The sequence below is a fragment of the Cricetulus griseus genome, assembly GCF_003668045.3.
Source record: "Cricetulus griseus strain 17A/GY chromosome 1 unlocalized genomic scaffold, alternate assembly CriGri-PICRH-1.0 chr1_0, whole genome shotgun sequence".
NCBI classification, from domain to species: Eukaryota; Metazoa; Chordata; class Mammalia; order Rodentia; family Cricetidae; genus Cricetulus; species Cricetulus griseus.
Window position 1 is genome coordinate 74,731,988 of NW_023276806.1, and position 20,523 is coordinate 74,752,510.

The 20,523-nt window shown below is 42.4% G+C and overlaps 1 protein-coding gene across 6 annotated transcripts in view; it reads left to right on the forward strand.

Moving 5' to 3' along the window:
• Fnip2 (folliculin interacting protein 2) overlaps window positions 1-16,789 on the forward strand; it is a 102,110-nt gene extending 85,321 nt beyond the window's left edge. For 4 of the 6 annotated variants that reach the window (XM_027392899.2, XM_027392901.1, XM_027392900.1 and 1 more), the window contains 3 exons: window positions 6,936-7,136; window positions 10,483-10,598; window positions 13,338-13,416. In XM_027392899.2, coding sequence (XP_027248700.1) covers window positions 6,936-7,136; window positions 10,483-10,598; window positions 13,338-13,416 — 396 coding nt within the window. Of the gene's footprint in view, window positions 1-6,935; window positions 7,137-10,482; window positions 10,599-13,337 lie in introns of all 6 variants that reach the window. The other 2 variants (XM_027392898.1, XM_027392902.2) reach the window with 2 other exon arrangements.
• Window positions 16,790-20,523: the final 3,734 nt, after the last annotated feature.

The following is a 20,523-nucleotide window of genomic DNA, read 5'->3' on the forward strand; positions in this document are numbered from 1 at the left end:
CCAAAAGTGCCCAAGTTCCCCTACTGACCACCGTGGAAAAGCAACCTCCTGGTTGATGATCACCTCAAACTTATCTGTGATGCACACAACTCATGAAATTTTGGCATTTTTATAGACCATCAGTTTCTAATTTCTGAATATTAGGTTTTCATTGTGACCATCTGACTCTATAATTCTTAAATTTGAGAAAATAGCCGTGTCTACACTATCATTCCTCCTAAAAGTTTTCCATGTTTTATTTTCTTCCTTTTAAAAATCGTATTTTACACTGTAGCAGCTCTTGTTTCTTTAAATCATGAAGTCATCTTGAGAGGTTGAATGTTGTTAGGCATAATAACACATATCATATGATATGGGCTTATACAAAATGTAACCATGTGCATAACGTTAATAGAAAATTGTGAAGGGCTCATAAAATGTCTTCAAAATTTAATAACTTCATAATATGTTTAGTTAACATTAGTGAACTTCCAATTTCACTTGACACATTCATTGTGAGTTTTGCTTTTGTTTGTATTTGTTTATTTGTTTGAGACAGGAGCTCTCTTTGGCTGGCCTGGAACTTACTGTGTAGACCAGGCTGACCTTAAGCTCACAGAGATCCACCTGCCTCTAGTGAGTCACTACGCTGGTGGTGAGTTTGATTTTGAAATAGACTGCCCCTCAGACTCACACTTTGGTCTGTGAGAATGTTTTTGTTTTTAACTATAAAAGGGACTTAACTTCCATTTACAAGCATCTGTGGAAAATAGAGGTATTTTTAAAGCATTGGTGAATTAACCATTCATAAGGGACAGTGATTTTTTGTTTGTTTGCTTTATTGTTTGTTGTTTTTTGTTTTTCGAGACAGGGTTTTTTAGTGTAGCCTTGGCTGTCCTGGAACTCGCTCTCTAGACCAGGCTGACCTCAAACTCATAGAGATCTGCCTACCTCTGCCTCCCGAGTGCAGAGACGTAAAGTATGCACCACCTCTGGCCCGCAGGGCAGTGATTTCAAAGCTGAGAACACTCTCAGAAAAAGAAGCAGAGATTCGAGAACAATGCATGGCATGTGAGAGCTGCAAACTTGTAGAAGAGGAGTGGGGTAAATCACTTGGCAGCACTTGTTTTGCCAACCTGTTTTGAGGGATATAAATAATTCAGTCTCATGCCAGCCTTTGAAACTCACAATTCCTTTGAAAGATTTTGAGTAACTTTTTAAAAGGAATTGATGTAGGTTATTGATCTGTTTTTTTAGACTTATGCATGGCTTAAAGTCTGGCTTCATTAATGTACATTGTATAACTACAGTAGACTAGTTTCTCTCAGAACAAGGGGCTCTCTTTCTAGAACATTCAACATCAAGAGTGTCTTTTTACTCTTTGTGTTAGCCTAGTTGTATCAGGGTACAGAAAACCTATCACCAGTCTCTTATGAAAGGCGCCTTTTGCTATTTCTTTTCATGGCTTTTATTGCTTTCACATGCTAAGGTTCAGGTTTTCTCTGGCTGTTTTAACGTGTGCTCCTTTTCAGTCTGTCATTGGAACTTGTTTGCCTCCTGATACATGTCATTCCACTGCTGTCACTTAGTGCAAAGTAGCATTACTTCTTTTCCCTATCAATTGCATGTGCACTTCTTTGTTTTCCTTCTCACTGTGAGTGGAGAGTGATGCATGCTGATGCATGAGCCAGCACAACTCTCATCCTGTGACCCTCAAGCAGCCTTGTATCTCCTCTGCATCTGCCAGTGACCGCTGCCAACTAGGCAGTATCAGTTACTGACCTGGGGTCAGAGGTGGGCATTAGACTATCAGCAGCACTGGCTGGGGTCTGAGTCCTGGTGTTGCTACTCATTGAGACTTTGAAGCAAGGCAGCTGGCAGCACCCCACTGAGGATGACGAGGGAACAGGGAAATTATAATGCAGGGGTTCAGAGTTTGCTTTCCAGGTTGGGGTCATATCTCAATAGGAAAGTGCTTCCCTCAAGAGCACGAGGACTTGTTCAGTCTCCAGGACCCAAGCAGAAAAGCTGGGTGTGGTGGCATAACCTGGTACTGGGGAGGCAGAGGCAGAGGCAGGGGCAGGGGGATTCCTGTAGCTCACTACCGGCCAAGGCCAGCCTCATTAGTAAGGTCCTTGTGAGAGCACCTATCTCAAAAAAAAAAAAAAAAAAAAAAAAAAAAAGACGAACGTACACAGGAAACACCACTCGAGTTTGACCTCTGGCCTCCCTGTGACAAGTTGGACCTCCAAAGAGGCAACCTAGGTTTGAATCATAGCTCCTAATGGGTTTGTGGCCTTTGGGGGAGGTTTCCATTCTATAAAATAACCCGTACCAATGTCATTTGAATTTGAAAATTCTATAATCCATATCAAGTGTTGAGCACAGTGCCTGTCATACTACTAAGTGTATGTGCCCAGTAAACATTAATAAAACAGGAAATGTGGGTGGAACCATGGTGGTGCCTGCCTTTAATCCCAGCACTCAGGAGGCAAAGACAGTCAGACCTCTGAGTTCAAGGCCAGCCTGATCTACAGAGTGAGTTCCAGGACAGCCAGGGCTACACAGAGAAACCCTGTCTGGAAAAAAACAAAAACAAAACAACAGCAGACCACAGGCAATGAGAAAGTGCCTTGTAAGCGGTAAAGCAGTACAAGATGTTGCTAACAGGTAGTACCGTTATTTTAGTTGAAACAAAATTACTATCAAGAGTTTAGAAAGAAGTATAAGCATCTTTAACACTCTTGTTTGGCTGTGGGTTAGTCACTGAAAGCACCTGCTAGACATGACTGAGCTGAGCCTGCACATAAATTTGCCCTGTGTCATGTCACAAGGAGCAGGCTGGCATCTCTCACTGTATTAGCTAAGGTCATCAGGACCAAAATTAACATCATATATTAGCTTAAAAAAACAAAACAAAACAAAATAGTGATCTAGGCTTCAGGCATTTTACAGACTAATCTATAAATAACAGTTGGATGTAGCAGCCTGTTCCATTTAATTTTAAGAGTAGCAACAGATTGACTCCAGAAATATCACCCAGGAGTCAGTAGCACAGATAAGGAGCTTTGCTGAAAGCCTGGCTGTGATACATGCTCATGAATACTAATTAATCCATGTGGGCAACCAACCAGCTAGACTTCAAAAGAACAGCCTGTCCCATCAGACAAGGGATCATTCCTTAAGTAGTGCATACTATTAAATGCGCCTGGTCAGCAGCAGCCTAAAAGTCAACAGGTTAGAAAGGAGACTGTTAGGGAGGAGTTCCTTATTCAGAACACCCTGGTTGATTCCATCTCTTTAGGTTGATGATGAACACCCTGATAACTTGGGGGCAATCCTGCCTTCTGTAGCTATGGCCCTGAATGTAACCCCATCTGTGAATAGGAGATGTGTTTAGAGGGCTTTTAAGTAAAATGAATTGTGTTGTTGTTTTTTTCTTTCTGTCAGACAGCATCTTAGCATGTAGCCCAGGTGGGCCTTGAACTTGCAATTCTCCTGTTAGCTTCCCAACTTCTGGGATTATCTGCATGTGTCACCATTCCAATCTCACTTGCCTTCCCCCTCCTCTCTCTCTTTCTCACATATTAGGCATGTGCTCATTGAGCTATGCCTCCAACTCTTAAACTACATGTTTTGACCTGTAAATGGATTTTGATAACCATGTTTTACTAATAGAGAGAACTGAACTTCCTTACCAATAATATGGGTTACTGTTTAGTGAAACCCTTGCATTGTGTGTGAGTGTATATGTACACAGCTTCATAGATATGCATCAACGTGCGCACATGCTCACACATCTACAAGCATGTGCCTGTTCTTTGCATAGTCCTGCAGTTACTTTGAAGCAGAATGCAAAAACTTACTTCCTTTGTATTCCGGGTATGTCACCTGGTGCATAAAAAGTGCTTGTTCATTACAGATGACTTCATAGAACTGGGTTTAGAGCATTGCATGTTTATTCTTGGGGCTGAAGCTGATGGGGATATGCCGCCTTCTGGAGTAAAGAGAAATCTGAATGATCTTTAAGATAGTAAAGTGGAAGAATGATGGAAAACATGCACTTATCTCACATGAGCTATAGCATCTCCACTCCACAATATTGATTCAGAGAAATAAAATCATGCCCATACCAAATTTGTAAATATGAATGCTCACAGCTATTTTGTTCATAATGGCCAAATGTTAGAAGCAATTTCTCTCAAGATTTTTATTTTATATGGGTAAGTGTTGGTCTGCATGTCTCACATGCATGTCTGGTGTCTGAAGAGCATGTTATGTTCTGTAGAACTGGAGCTACAGATAATTATAAACTGCTATGTGGGTGCTGAGAACTGAACCTGGGCCCTCCTTAAGAGCAATACAATTGTACCATCTCTGGAAAAACAAATTATGCAGTACTCTTACAAGAGGATGCTCAAAAAATAATAATAAGGAACTAAAATGCAGTAAATACAGCTACATCTCAAAAGTATTATTTTTAAAGAAATCAGAAACAAAAAATGATGGGCCGTGTCATCTTATTTATATAAAATTCTACAAAAGTCAGAACAGTAGTTCTAAAAGTGGTTGCTGTGGTCACTACAAGGGACTGACTACAAAGGAACTTGAATTTCTGTGGGTCTTATAAACTTCCAATACATGATTATGGCAGTGGATACACACTATATACATTTTTAAAAATTCATCCAATTTTCATATATAATTAGTGAATTTTAACTTGTGTGTAAATTATGTCCATAAACAAGACAAAAAGAGATCCAAAATAGTATAAGAGTCAAACTTCCAAATAGTTTACCAGTACCCTCCCAACCTAAAATGTTGGATGTGTCAGTCAGATTACCTGTAGGACAGGTTAGGAAAATTTTATACTGTAATCTAACATCATGACTGGTACTTATAAGAAGCAATTTCTTCATGGTAAAAGTAATCATTAATTTGATCAAATTAAATGTAATTATTCTATTGTGAAACATCACACCTGCATATTATTTGTATCTGTATTCCCAAATTTTGAGAGTACAGTTTTTAAGTGTAAGACATTAAGAAAATTAATCAGAAAAACAGCCTTTCTGGAGATGTAAATGCAGAATACAACATGTCTCAAAAAAAAAAAAAAAAAGCAAAACAACAAATAAATCTCAAAATTATCCCCTAGAAACTAAGAACAGTCACTCCAGATAAAATCCAATGTCTGACTAGCAGAAAGCCTTCCATAACATGTGACTATATGATGTCAGAGCTCAGTGGGATCCTGTGAAATGCTGCTGTCAAATCCCACCCATGAAGCATGTGCAAGACTTGAGGCTTTGGACAAAGACCATCCTTGGAGCTTTTACTGTTGGCTCCTGCTAATAACTTGTTACATAAATGATTCACTAGCTCAGCTACTATACCTAGTGTAGTTTCCGTTTTGGGTATCTTTACTTGCTATGAGTTGCTATAGGAAGGCAATGAGTTCATTGACTTGAGAATAACTACAGATAGAACAAAAAGCTCAGTTTTAAGGGATGAGATATTTCAATGTTGTCTTATTTTTTTCTGCTACTATGATAAAATGCCCTGACAAAACCAGCTTAGATAGAAGGGTGTTGCTGGCATTTTCTCTTGTCCCGCCAGATCTTGCCACCCTCAGCCCCAAATAAGAACACAAAGACTTATATTAATTATTAACCTATTGGCCTGTGGTTAGGGCTTCTTACTGGCTAGCTCTCTCTTAATTAATACCCATTTCTGTGGCACCTCTCTCTGCCTACCTTTCCCAGAATTCTCCTCGTCTCCTACCCCCCTATCTTCCTGGCCAAACAGTGTTTTATTCATCCACCAATAAGAGAAACATATACAGAAGGACATCACCCATCAGAAGGGTTTATTTTGGCTCACTGTTTGAGATTACAGTCTGTCATTGCAGCCAAGTCACAGCAGCAGGAGCCTTGGTACAGCTGTTCACATTGTATGTGTGGACAAACAGCAGAGACTAATGAATACTTGAAATCGGCTCAACTCATATTTCTTATATAGCTCAGGATCCCAGCCTAGGGAATGGTGCCACCCATCATGAGCTAGCTTTCCTACCTTAAGTGTCCCAATCAAAACAATCCCTTGCTGTGGAAAATACTTTTGTACACTGTGAAGGTTTGTCACTGTAATTGGTTTAATAAACAAGCTGCCTGGCCAATAGTTGAACAGGATAAGGTTAGGTGGGAAAGTCAAACTGAGAATGATGGGATGAAGAAGGGCAGAATCAAAGGAATGGCCAGCCAGATGAAGAATGAGTCGGACATACAAAATGGGATAGAGGTAAAGGCCATAAGCCTCGGGGCCACACATGAATTAATAGAAATGGGTTAAGTTATAAGAGCTAGTGGCTAAGCATTGGAGAGCAGCTATCGACAGGGAAACTACTGTCTACAATCCCTGACAAGCATACTCTAAATCTCATCAAGTTGACAACTGAGATTAATCATTACAGATGTTTATACTCCAAGGTACAGTTTATTATAAAGTGTCTTAGATGTTAAGCATATGTCTCATTAGCCACACTTTGACCATTTGAACTCATCTGGATCAATGAGTCCTCAGCTTGGTTATAGTAGATTATTAGAAATGATTGGTGTATGTAACCACAGTTACTAAACACACACACACACACACACACACACACACACACACACACACACACTTGCAGATCAGAGGACAACTTGAAATAGTCTTTCCTTCCATGTGGGTCCCAGGGACTGAACTTGGGTTGTCAGACTTTGGTAACAAGTGATTGAGCCTCTGAGCCATCTCACAGCTCCTGGCTAATTAGTTTAAATGCTGGTTCAATGACGCACCTTTCTGGGTACCAGTGGAGCTCCACACTTCTACAGTGTGCACCTTCATCTTCTGATGCCACACAGAACACTCTGTCCATTCTGAGCTGGAGAATGCTGAGCCACTGCTCTCTCTTTCAGCATCCAGTGCTTGATGAGCCCATAGCCGAAGCCGTCTGTATCATAGCAGACACGGACAAATGGACTGTCCAAGTGGCCACGAGTCAGAGGAAAGTGATGGACACCATGAAGCTGGGCCAGGATGTCTTGGTTTCTAATCAGGTGTCCTGTTTACTTCAGTCCATTTTACAGCTCTATAAGCTTCACCTGCCTGCTGACTTTGTAAGTATTTGGTCTTTTAACATCAAAAAACCATGTAATTAGAAGATAACTTTTATTCACTGTTTTGATTATAAATAATCACAAATTGAGGCACACTGTTTTTAATATATGGAAGGTTAGCGTTAAGAAAAATGGAACATGCATCATCAAAGCCACAGACAAGATAAAGCTTTGATGGCACAGAGGACAGTGTCAGCTGAAAAAGCAGGTAGTAAGATAGATAAGGGGGAATTGAGCCAAAAAGGAAATTTAAAACCCCACACTGGAGAACTTGTAGATGGATCCGAGGCAGGCCAGTTTCTGAGGGGATTGTGTTTCTTCTGTTTCGTGAGCATCCTTATAGTCCGTCACAGGTGAACTGAAGCAGTTCAAAATTGAGAGTACTTTTAAAGTTGCTCCTTTCTAGGTGGCATTTTATGATCACTCTTGTAACGTTTTAAATAAAAAACTAAGAACAGCCTAGAAAGTCCTAGAAAATGATTGACAGCTCTCCCCTAGTCAGTGGAATATACATATCCAGTTGGAATACCTGATGCACGCACAGAGAGGTTGAAAGGGGAAGTATATTTGGAAAGTGAGAAAGGAAAGTTCAACAAGGAGAGGAATGAAAGGCATGTAGCTAAGCAGCCCGGCTGTGCGGGCCTTAGGGACACACACTGCATGGACATGCCTGCTTTTTCTGCTTCCTTCCCTTCTGTGCAGCGTTGCTCTTTGCAGCCAAGCCTGAGTTCAGGTTTCTGCTTCCCTCCTGGTCTCAGGAAGCAGCAGCACAGAACTGTTTAACAGCAAAACAGGAAGCTGAGTATCAGTTAATACACAGGTTGCCAGTTCACTGGTCATCTGTCTGTATTCTTGCGGCCAGATCCTAAGTTGCACCACTTGCCACACAGTCAAGACTGATGTAGGTATTCTAAGGGATGGTTGTGAAAGCTGTGGCAGTGTGGTAGAGGAAGAAGACCTTGCAACAGTCCCTGGGTTCCACTTGGCCAATACTCCTTGTGTGGTAGACAATTGGGAGTGTCTCTGAAGCTGGGGTTTCCTGTTTGCAGCATGAAAACAGTACAGTCATGTTGTGAGAATGCTCTGAGAACAAGAGAGGAGATGCTGCTTTTCAAACTGGCCAAGTGCCACACCAGCGCAGGAGGCTGTAAAAGCCACTTTGCATATAGCTTTGTGGTCAGTACGTGGGCACGAGGGGCAGTTCAAGTTCTGTTTATGGGACGTGTAACCTCTCTGAGCCTCATTTCCCTGTCTGTACATCTGAATGAAAAATGTCTGCTTCAGACTAGACGGTGGCGGTGCACACCTTTAATCCCAGCACGCAGGAGGCAGAGGCAGGTGGATCTCTGTCAGTTCAAGGCAAATCTGGTCTACAAAGTTCCAAGACAGCTGGAGCTACACAGGGAAACCATCTTGGGCGGAAAAAAAATAATCTGTTTCATATGCTTCGGAAAATTAGTTAATTCATGTGAAGCACTTGGAATAGTGGTAGGTGTTACAAGTCATCAGTAAACAGGTATTATTGGTATGTGTCAGTGACAGGCAATATTGATGGTGTAAAAACTGGCAGTGCCTTTCATAAAAATCTTTATTTGGCTCTTGACTGAAGCATGCTCTTGAAGGACATCTGTCCCAGGGGTAGCAGGAGAAGCTCTTGCAGGACATCTGTCCCAGGGGTAGCAGGAGAAGCTCTTGCAGGGTGTCTGTCCTGGGGTAGCAGGAGAAGCACTCAGGGCTATTATGATCTTTTCTCCTAGAAGCACTTTGATTTGCCCTGACTTGGAAGCTTGGGTTTCCTTTTCTGTAAGGGAAGGAGGAGACATTAGACCCCATGGTGGCTTGCTGCTATCTTTAGAGATGCGTACCTTGGATTCTCTAAGACATTGTTCTCATTGTCTCACATCTTAACATCAAAGCAATAAATTATAGGAAAGTCTTTTTGCTTCATCTGGTGGAAGTATACATAACTACTTAGTAATTCATGAATGATCTATATAACCTGGCAGAACCAAGATCCAAGAGAATTCCATCTAAGTATTGCTTACGAGAAAATACACAAGGGACTTCTATATGGAAAAAAATAACTAAAATTATACAAGTTGAAAATGGTATTCCTCTCAGGAGTAAAACCCTTCAAAGAAGGGGAAACCACTCAACATAATTCTATTTGATTATGAAGCTTTCAAAAACAATTTTTTTCATAAATGTATTTTTTCCACATTTAGCAGATATTTCTAGACCCAGCATTGCATCGTACATTTTTTTCTGTGGACTGAAAACACTATACATAAACCACTTTAAGACATTAAGCATTCAATATCATTTGAATTTTTTTTTTGTTCTCTTGTAACTCTTATTTAAAATCTTTGTGTTTTACTCCACAATGAGCCAAAACTTGGTAAGAAATCTCTCTGCTTATTTAGAGGAACATTTCTGAGGACACAGGTACCATCCCCCTGCCTTGATTACTAATTACAGGCAGTCCTGTTCATCCCCAGCAAAGCGCCCCTAAGATGCTAACCAGTGAGAAACTGAAAGGTTGTAGGTCTCTAACCACTGGAACTAAGCACAGTTCCAAGGGAGAAGCCACCCCCAAAACAATTGTCTTTCCTCTTGTTATAGAAGATCTAGTTAAAGGATACTATTGAAAGCAAAATAGAAGTCTGAAGTGATCCTTTTCCCATCATTCTGCTTCTAGGAATGTATTATGCCAGAAAAATCTAAGGTACAGAAAGAAAACAAGAGCTAAAACACTCTTTACAAAATTACAGGCCAGATGTAGACTGCCCATGGTTAAGTAAATAATAGTGAGTTAACATTCCCTAGAGCACTAGCATAAAAATGGCACAGGAAAGAATTCTTAAATCTGAGGTTATTGGTAAATTTAACAAGAAAGTTTGTGAACAGAGACGTCAAGACGGTACCAACATTAATCCACCTTTGCCACCCAGAACTCACTGTAAAGTGGGGTTTTGAAACATTTAAGGATGACTATGGCTCTCAGGAGAGCTAAAACGATGATGACAATGTTGACTCTCTGATTGGGTCCAAGAATAAAGAGTTGACAATTTAAAAGCCAAAAAGACAGGGGGTGTTCTTGTATATAGAATGATTTAAACTCTGTAAAATTATTATTTTTTTTGTTTTTTTTCCAAGACAAAGATACTAGAATATTATATAAAAATGTTAATAGCCATTTTATGAAAAGCTTCAGTTGGTAGTTTTGGGCGTTTATTTGAAAAGGGGGTAGTTACAGTTGTATGTAAGTAAGAAGAAGCCCAGCTCTTAAAGATTCTGGCAGATGCTGAAATTGTAGTCCTCATTGTGAATGCTGTTGGCTTTGCAGTGCATCATGCATCTGGAAGACAGACTACAGGAGATGTACCTTAAAAGTAAAATGCTTTCAGAGTATCTCCGGGGACACACACGTGTGCACGTGAAAGAACTGAGTGTGGTGCTGGGGTGAGTTCTGTGGAAGGCTGACCTTCCTCCCAGGTGTACTGACCGTGCCCCTACACACACACACACACACACACACACACACACACACACACACACACACACACACACACACACACACACACACACTGTGTGTGGTGCTGGAGTGAGTTCTGTGAAAGGCTGACCTTCCTCCCAGGTGTACTGACTGTGTCCCTACACACACACACACACACACACACACACACACACACACACACACACACACGAGACTTACTGGCCTCTGTCATTCTATACCTACAGGATCAGTAACTCAGTGTGCCCAGGGTCACTCAGGTGTGTGTCTGTGCTGCTCCAAAGTGAGTTGCAGGATGTAGGCTGGAGCAGCATTTGATCTTGTTCTGCCTCTTCATCTCTAGTGGCACAGTAACAATGCAAAAGTCACAAGCTGTCATGGGTAGTGGCAGCTGTCTCATATTGTAGAGGAGGTGGGAGGCACTTCCTGTGTTCACCCCACCCAAGAGAAGACTTGTTCATTACCAAGGATGCACACCATCTTAGGGGCATTGGCCATACTTTCTCTACAAGAAATTCTGACTTTCTTCATTTTAATTTTGAGTATAGAAATAACAAAAAAGACTATGCCAATGAGAAACATTCCCCAATATCCCTGATGGTGATTCTGCTAACTTGCAATAAGAAAATACTGTGTCTATATTGTCAACCTTAAATTTCTGATAAAGCCTGATAAAGTTTTATGTAGTTAGTTTTGTTTTGCTTTTTGAATGAGTTGTTTTTGAGATGGAGTGTCACTTTGAAGCCTTATAATGGCTTTAAATTTGGGGTCCTCTGGCTTCAGCCTCTCTACTGCTAGGATCATCAGCATGTGCCACCATGCCTGTTCTCAAAGTAATATACATTATCATCATCATCATTATCCTTATTATTATTATTAGTTATCATCAAATGCACTTTATTATGTATGTATGTATGTGCACTTGCACGCCACATGTATGCAGGTATGCTTTGGAGTTACAGGCAGTTATAAGCCTCCTGACATGGGTGCCAGGACTGAACTCCAGTCTTTTAAAAGAGTAACATGTGCTCTTAACTGCTGAGCCATCTCCAGCTCTGACAGTATTGGTTTAAAGGTTAGGCCTTTAGTTCCTGTCAGATTTGCTGTCTTTTATGTGACAGAGCGGTAACTAAGACAATAAGAAAAGCTATCACTGTGAAGAGACACCATGACCAAGACAATTCTTATAAAGGAAAACATTTAATGGGGCTGGCTTAAAGTTTCAGAGGTTCAGTCCATTATCATCATGGCAGAGAACATGGTGGCATACACAGGCAGACATGGTGCTGGGGAAGTAGCTCAGAGTTCTATCCACATCCTGATCTATAGGCAGAGACTAGGCCTGGTATGGGCTTTCAAAACCTCAAAGTCCATCCAATTCAATTCCCAGCCAGTAACACACTTCCTTCAACAAGGCCATTCCTAATCCTTCTAATCCTTCAAACAGAGCCACTCTCTGGCTAAGTATTCAGCAGTCTAAGGGGATTGTTCTTATTCAAACCATCACACCTGTCATACATTCTTTTTTGGTGATTCATTTTAAAATATTTTCCTGTTTGGAGGCATTGAGCTTTTGCTATTAACTTACACGATACTTCAGCTTTTTCCCCTTCTTAGCCTCATAGTATAATCCTGCCTCATTTTCCATGGCTAGATCTAGTCCTATGGTTACAGGGCTCTGTTTCCTACTCTGTGACTGTGATAAAGGGCCATTCATAGGCTCAGAGGTTAAGAGCACTGACTGCTCTTCCAGGGGTCCTGAGTTCAATTTCCAGCAACCACATGGTGGCTCACAACCATCTGTTATGAGATCTGGTGCCATGTTCTGGTGTGCAGATATACATGGAAGCAGAATGTTGTATACATAATAAAATCTTTAAAAAAGGGGGGCATTCATAGTCTTAGAAAAGAATTTTAATTTTGAGAGAAACAATTAGGATATATTCCACAAATTGAAACCTCCAGTTCTTTCCCTCCCACAACACCTGACAACATTTTGCCATAAACCATATTGTGCCCAGGGTGCTGTAAGAGGCAGCCCACACCCTGTCCATCTGAAGCAATGGCACCTCTCACTGATTTCCTTTGTCCTCAGAACACTGTGACTCAGTTGCTCAGTAAGTCACAGAACTGTTGTTTGAAGAACCTGCCTTGTCATTCCCCTAAGATTGACTTGAGTATAGGTGCAAAAGGCAGTGTGCCCTCAAGAGGAAGGAGATGCTGAGGAACCCACAAAGCACATCTCATGGTCATGCAAGGCTGGAATGGATGTCCCCTGCTGCAGGAAGAGCAGCCTTCTACCCATGCTAGCACTAACCTCCCTTTGAAGCAGTGTCTGCTGGGAGGTCTTTTATTTTCTCATCTCTTTTACTCACACTTTTTTCTTACATTTTATTAGTTTATTTAGTGCATGTGCATGTGTGTGCAGGAGCATGCATGTGCCAGGGTGCATGTGTGGGGGAGAGGACAACTTGCAGAAGCCAGTTCTCTTCTTCATCATGTAGATCCCAGGGTCACCAGCCTTGGCAGTGAGTGCCTTTACCAGCCAAGCCATCTTGCTGGCCCTGTTTTTACATTTTCATAGTTTTTAAAGATGATCTAGACTAGAAGCTGGTGCCTAGAAATAAATACTTCCTTATGAAATGATGTGGTTTTAAAATCCTATCCTTGAATTTCTCAACCCTCAGGATTGAATCCAACGACCTGCCTCTGCTGACGGCGATCGCCAGTACTCATTCTCCTTATGTGGCACAGATCCTCTTATAAACGACTGCAGGACCGGACAGTTCTTGGAAGACGGTCAGAAAGCAGTAGGCTGTCAGTGACAGGGAAGGCATGAGAACACGGAGCAGTCACGGAGCTGCTGCAGAGTGGTTGCCTCATCCACAGGCTGTGTTCACTCGATGCCATGGCAATTTGTGATTGTTCACGAGTACTCTGAGCCTTTGTTTCCCAGGAATCAAAAGGAAGTGACCTTTCTGGCAGGAGGGAAATGTCAGTACTATAGACTAAGCAGATGCCCTCGTGCAATGTTGGACAGAATATTGAGAACCAACTTTGGAGTAGGGGATAACCAACGAATAGAACATTCCAATAGGAAAGTGTTTCCTGTTAAAGCGCGAGAGAGCATGAAGTGCTGCTCTGATAACAAGCTGTGGATCCTAGGTCAGAGCTCTCTTTACTGACAGTGACATGGAAGAAAGCCACATTGTGCCACTGTCTGCTCTGGGTACTGTTTCATGTAGGATGTGGAAGAGGATTGCCTATCGGGAAGAGAGTGCTTTGTCACTTCTCAGAGTTTACTGTGGTTCTAGTGCAGTCCTGGGCAGGTCCAAGAGGGACTGCTGGTGCAATAAATCCAAGATTCAATGTAGCACCCCTCTCGACAGGTGCAGCAGACAGCATCAGCGTGTGCAGTCTAACACTGGGTAATCATCTTCAGCTTTAGTGTCTACAGCCTTCTCCAGAAAGACCTTTACCAAAGTTGTTTCCATGAGCTCAGGCGAGCTTCTCTGGCTGAGCTCTCCCAGTTTGAGCCTCTCTCTCCTTCTGTCCATGAAGATTCCTCTCTGTGCTGTAAGGTACAGATGCCCTCTGGGAAGTGAACCCTGAAGCATCCGACAAGGGACAGCAGGCAGTTAGAAGCAATTCATTCGTGATCTCAGCTTTTACAGTCAGCTCTGCACTTTTTAATCCCTTTAATATTCTTTTAAAAACATCTTTCCAGAAATTGACCTGACCATTTATAAAACTTACCAAGGTGAAAAACTGTAAAAGCCCAGTTGGCCATGAAGCCTAAAGAACCTTAGATTACTGAGCGTAAAAGTCTGTGTCAAAAGACTTTAAAACCAAAAAAATCTGAAGTTTAAATGACAGGAGCCAGTCAGGTCAGGTCATACCCTGTAGGCTCCTGAGTCCTTCCTTCTCACGTGTCTCTGGTGCCTGAGAATGTTGGGATAGCATCCAGGGGCTCAAGCGACTTCTTCATAGTTTATATCTGATAAAATCCTGACCCGTGTGACGTGTTTGTCACCCTTCGTTACAAACAGCATCTACTGAGGACAGATGCCTGCGTCATCTCAGTCGACCTTTCCTTCCTCTCTCCCCCTCCCCCACCTCTCTCTCTCTTCTTCTCTTCCCTCCTCCTCTCCCTCTTCCTCCTTTCCTTCTCGCTCTGCCCTTCTCTCTCTCAATTTTTGTGATCAGTGAAATCAGATGATGCCTCAAGGCACTTAAGATCTTTAATTTGCATTTTATGCATTTCACAAAATTGAAATGTCCCATTCTTCTAAATATCTTTCCATTTTCCATTAGCTGACATTTGAGTAGCAGTTTTCAAATTGTTGGCTTCATGATGTCATCATTTGCCGGGAATCCCACCTATAGCTCAGCTGTCTGGGCACTTGTCTTCCTTGATGTGCATGAGCTGTCAAAGCAGATGTCAGCACAGCCTTCTACCCTTGCCAGCAGTAGGGTGCTCCCGTTTTTTTGTTTTGTTTTGTTTTGTTTTGTTTTCCTGGCTTCTCTCATTTACATGTGGACACTGCCTCATTCACCATCTTCAGAGGTTTTGGAGAAAATAACTCAATACAAAATCCATTCACTTCTCATAACACGTTGGCAGCCAGACTCGGGAATTGAGCTATCAGCAGGTTGATTCTCAGCCTCATGCATAAAAACTTTGCCCAGTTCTTCAAATCCTGAAAAAAGATCAAACCTGCCTCTTCCTCTGATGTTCCAAATTTCAGAAAACAGCCAGTGGGAAACTCTGGGTGTCGGTCACGTGGGGGTTAGCTCATTGTCCTCCGCCTCCTCTCTTGCTGCTGCAGAGAAGGGCATGCTGCTCCTCTCCTGACTCCCAAGGTGTGGGATGTCCACATTTTCTTTGTCTTAAATTCAGCCACTTCTCAAAAAGTGGAAAAACAGCAAAGCATCTCATGGACTTCCGTTGAGACACACCCACATCCTGCACCACGACGGCTTTGTTTTCTTACAGCCGAAGAGTCCAAAAAGGGACACCACCTTCTCCTAGGCCCAACTCAAGGGAAAACAAACTTTAAAAAAAAAAAAAATGTTTAAATAAAGAAATCTACCTCAGTTGACAGGATTCCTCCCACCCTTAGGGTTTCTTCAGCTCGTAAGTCTAACCTGCTGAGTGTCACTCTGGCAGAGCCTGGCTTGTTGGACCAAGCGGGCTAGTGAAGCATGGCAGAGCGGAAGTGTGTAAGCGTTCCTGTGATGACCTCTTTCTAGCATGTTGCAGTTTTATATTTGATAAGTTGGTAAGTGATATGAATGTATAGGTAATTGTGTATGTTTTTAAAATGACAATGAAAATTGAAAATGTAGCTTCCACACTTTGTTCATAATTCCAAAGTATCTTATTTTATCAGTGTTAAATAGCTTTTGGACAGCTTCAGTCCATTTTTCAGAGGTGTGCTGTTTTATACGGAAAGAATCTCATCATCTCACATCTCATGGAGCTGCCGTTTACACATCACAACTTTTTAACTTACTGTATTTTTCAGAATTAACTTTTTTTGGAGGGAGGAAATTCCCCACTTGCTAAACGATACTAAATTGTCTGAGCTTTTAAAATCAGGTCTTCAGATTTTATAAACTAGTACGTAGCTTTTTAGGTTCTTCGTTGGATGTACATAAAGAATATAAATGACCCTCAAATTGTTTTAAATGTCTGGAGTTTTTTCCACTGATGCACACTCGGGGTTGTTGTGTTCTCGAATACTTTCATCATTAATTGAAAAAGCCCATAGCTTCTTTTAATGTGAATTGGTTTTCTAGATTTTTTTTATATTGTGCTTGGTGGAGAGGACATTTTAATACAATTTTTTGCCTAAAGCAGCCCCTCTGAATGTTAATTTTTAAAACGTTAAAATTTGGTGAACATCTGGAACATGTGTTTGCATTATGTTTAAATTTCGGTGTTTTAAAAAGAAAATTCTGGAATGTATTATTATTGAACTTTCATTAAAAGAAATTGATAGGACTGTTTTTTAAATCAGTTGAATGAATACCCGCATCGGTGTATGAAAGGTTTTCTTACAGCAACATTCATGTATTATTTTAATCCATTTTTCTGTGACATTTGGTGCAATAAACTTTTTGAATTTATCTTGCACATTTTCTTGGTGCTGCATGATTTGTTGTATTTAATCAAATACAGTCTTTAAATGATTTGTGGTGAACGGAGGTCACTATTTGGAAGTTTGGTCACATTTTGGTTAGCACCCTGGTGGGTGAGAACACTGGCCCCAGCACACTGTCAGGATTTGGGCCCGGTGTGTCAGGAGACAAGATCTGGAGCCTGTGGGAATGCTCCAGGCCAGTCTGCGTGACCTTCCATTCCACCTGACATTCACTGGAGTAATAAACCTGTTTTTAATGCTCTAAGCTGAGAATTTGTGGTTTCCACCTGACATTAGCACATGGTGAAATTTCCAAGAATGTAACTGTTGTCTACCCTGGGGTTGTGAATTTACTTTGTAAAGATTTTAACAAGTGGTCACTTGGCCTTCACCTAGAACTGACAGTGTTTTGGAAATTTCCTCATCAACAGCTATGGCTAGCCTAAGATCAGGACATCAACACCATGCCTACCTGCCAGTCCGCAGTTGTAGCTCCTGCTGCAAAATGTGCATGTTTAAATAGCATATCCAGGGGCCAGGAGATGGCTCAACAGGTGAGGGTGCTTGCTGCCAAGCCTTAGGATCTAAGTTCGATCCCCAGGACCCACATGGAAAGAGAACAGATTCACACAAGACCAGCAAACAACTTTCTCCCATGCTGATGGGAGGATTTTTGCCACATCTTCAGTAGAGCAATACTCAGGTAATTGCATGATGCTTATCCATGCAGGAGCCAGTGTGCTTGTCATCTGCTGCTGGTTTTGTGACAAGAGAAAGAATCTTTTTTCATTCAGAAGTTGAACACCACCTTGCACACTGAGCATATTTAGAGCATCTGCTGATTCCTTCCTCCAGGACAGGGCTTGGACCACAGCGGTGCTTCCTCTTCCCATGTTTTGTAACGTTGGCCTTCCCCTTAGTAGCTATGCATGGGACCTCAGCCCTCAGTGTCTTCTTAACTTCTCAGCCTTCTCACTCTCAATCTACCTTTCAAGCTGGAAAAGAGAAGACAGTTCCTAGCTTCTGTTTATAAGCAATCTTGAAGCTGTTTAAAGCATGCCATTTAAAAGGGGGCTTGTATATTCAAGCACAGTCTATATTCCCCCTTGGCTTCCTACTGCCTGGACTCTCCTGTTAGATGATTTATGTATTTTTTTTTTTTTTGCAATATTTAATCCTCACAACTGGGTGAGATGGGTACCGTGGTGGTGAAGTTCTTGTGTCAAGTTGGCTGGGCCATTCTACTCAGATACTTGGCCAAATACCAATATAGGTCCTGCTGTGAGGGTTTTTTTTTTTTAAGATTAATATTTAAATCAGTAGATAGAGTAAAGCAGATTACCAGCTATAAGTGGGTGGGCCTCATTAAATCAGTTGAAGGACTTAGACTCAGAAAGAATAGACCCTCCCCCAACCTCTGGGAAGAGGAGAATCCGCATCCAAATGGCCTCCAGGTCCAGCTGTGGCATCAATCTTTTGCTTGCCCCAGCCTGCCAGCCAGCCCTATACACTATGAATTTTCTAGCTCCTATCATCACACAAGCCAGTTCTTTATGATGAACACTTCTGTTTCCTCCTCTCCAAGTGTGCACATGGGTCCCTTGGCTATACAGGTTTTGAAGAAATCAGCGCAGTGGTACTTATCATTAAAATGGACTTTCGTAGGAGCTAGATACTGTAATGCCAATTTATAGGATGTAGACTCTTATTTCTCACTCTTATTTCTCTCTCTTCCCCCTCTCTCTCCCTAATGATTTCACTGTGTGGTCCCTGCTGGCCACTAATTAGAAATGTAGACTAGCATTGAACTTGTGACTGTCCTCCTGTCTCTGACCTCCCAAGTGCTTGCATTACAAGCATGAACCACCAGGCCTGGCTTAGAAGTAGACTTTCAAATATCTTTAACATAACAAATAACACAATTAACCCCATATTGTGGAAATCACCTCTACTCTGCTACCTGACCCCTCCAAACCTCTCACACTGAGCTCTGAGGGTGCAGCCTACCCCCCCCCCCCTCATTCCTGCAACAGCCTGAGAATTCCCCATGAAGGGGCCAGCTCCCCTTTTGGCAGCCATAACAGCTGAACACGTGCTTGCCATAAACTTGCCTTGGTCATTTAGAGGTCAGATGCCTGCCTTGTGACAAGGAACCAATCAGAAGTTAGCTGGTGGCGCTATGCTTTACGACCCTGGGTGTGCTTTACCGACAAGTGCATAGCAATGACGCACAAAGCATAGCAACCACCCTGGGAGGGCATATGGGCCATAACAACCAGTTGACCAATCAACACAGGACAAGCCCTCCAAGCCTGGAGGCACACCAATTGTGAGCCTGTGCATACCCCTAGACACTCCCCTTACGCTGTCCTATATATGGGAGGCCCTAGGAGCTGTCTTTTGCTAGCCATCAGCCATGGCGGGTGGGTGAAAGACCCGAGCTAACATGGGGTTAGCTCGTTAAATTACAATAAAGCTTCATGAAGTTTGCATCAAGCCCTCGAATCTGCCTGGTGATTGGGGTGACCGAAGTCGTGGCCTGGGATCCCGGATACCTGAGTTTTCCGGGGGTTTAACACCCACACCTGGAGTGTGCTGCTCTGATTGTGTCGCATCATCATTGTACCTCCTTTCTGCCTTACTTCAACCTTTCCCGGTTTTAGTTGTGTGCTCTAATGCTGTCCAAGCTCACCTCCATTTCATACCTAGGAGTTCTAATCATCCTCTTCTGTGCTGATTTCCAAACCTTTCTAAAATGCTTTTAGTCCTGTCTCTCCCCTCTGTTTAAACAGTAAACCCCAAGGGCTTTTAGCATTGTGGACTCAAATTGAGTTACACCCAGCATCACCAACAGGTAGTCTTTGTACATATAAATACCCCTTTTTACTGAGCTATATCCCCAGCCTCGGTTTTTATTTTGAAACTGTTAGACCCCCGAAAACTCAAGTTTCCGGGGTCCCAGGCCACGTTCTCGGTCACCCTAATCACCAGGTGGATTCGAGAGCTTGCTGCAAACTGCACGAGGCTTTATTGTAATTTAACGAGCTAACCCCATGTTAGCTCGGGTCTTTCACCCACCCGCCATGGCGGACGGCTAGCAAAGACGGTTTGAAGCCGCTATGTACAGATCTTTATAGGGCAGCGTAAAGGGGGGGTGTCTAGGGGTACGCACAGGCTCACGATTGGTGTGCCTCCAGGCTTGGAGGGCTTGCCCTGTGTTGATTGGTCAACTGGTTGTTATGGCCCATAGGCCCTCCCAGGGTGGTTGCTATGCTCTCTACGTCATTGCTGTGCGCTTGTCAGTAAAGCACACCCAGGGTCGTAAAGCATAGCGCCACCAGCTAACTTCTGATTAGTTCCCTGTCACGAGACAGGAATCTGACTTTCTAGTGTCTAGGGCAAGGTCATAGAAACACGTGTTCGGCCGTTATGGCTGCCAAAAGGGAAGTCGGTTCCTTCAAAACAGGGTTTTACTAAGTTTGCCAGGCTGGCCTTGAACTTCCTATAATCCAGGCAGGCTCCTGCCTCAGACTCCTGAGTAGCTGAGATTATTACCAAACCTCTAACACTGGGTTACTTTCTTAATTTAGGAAATAGGATCTCAATGTATCTCCAGCGCTGACCCCAGTTTCTTGAGTTTGAGTGATTTTCCCTGCTCAACTTCCTGAGCAGTTGAGACCACAGCACATGCTACAGTGCCCAGCTTCTTTTCACTCCAGTGTGCAGC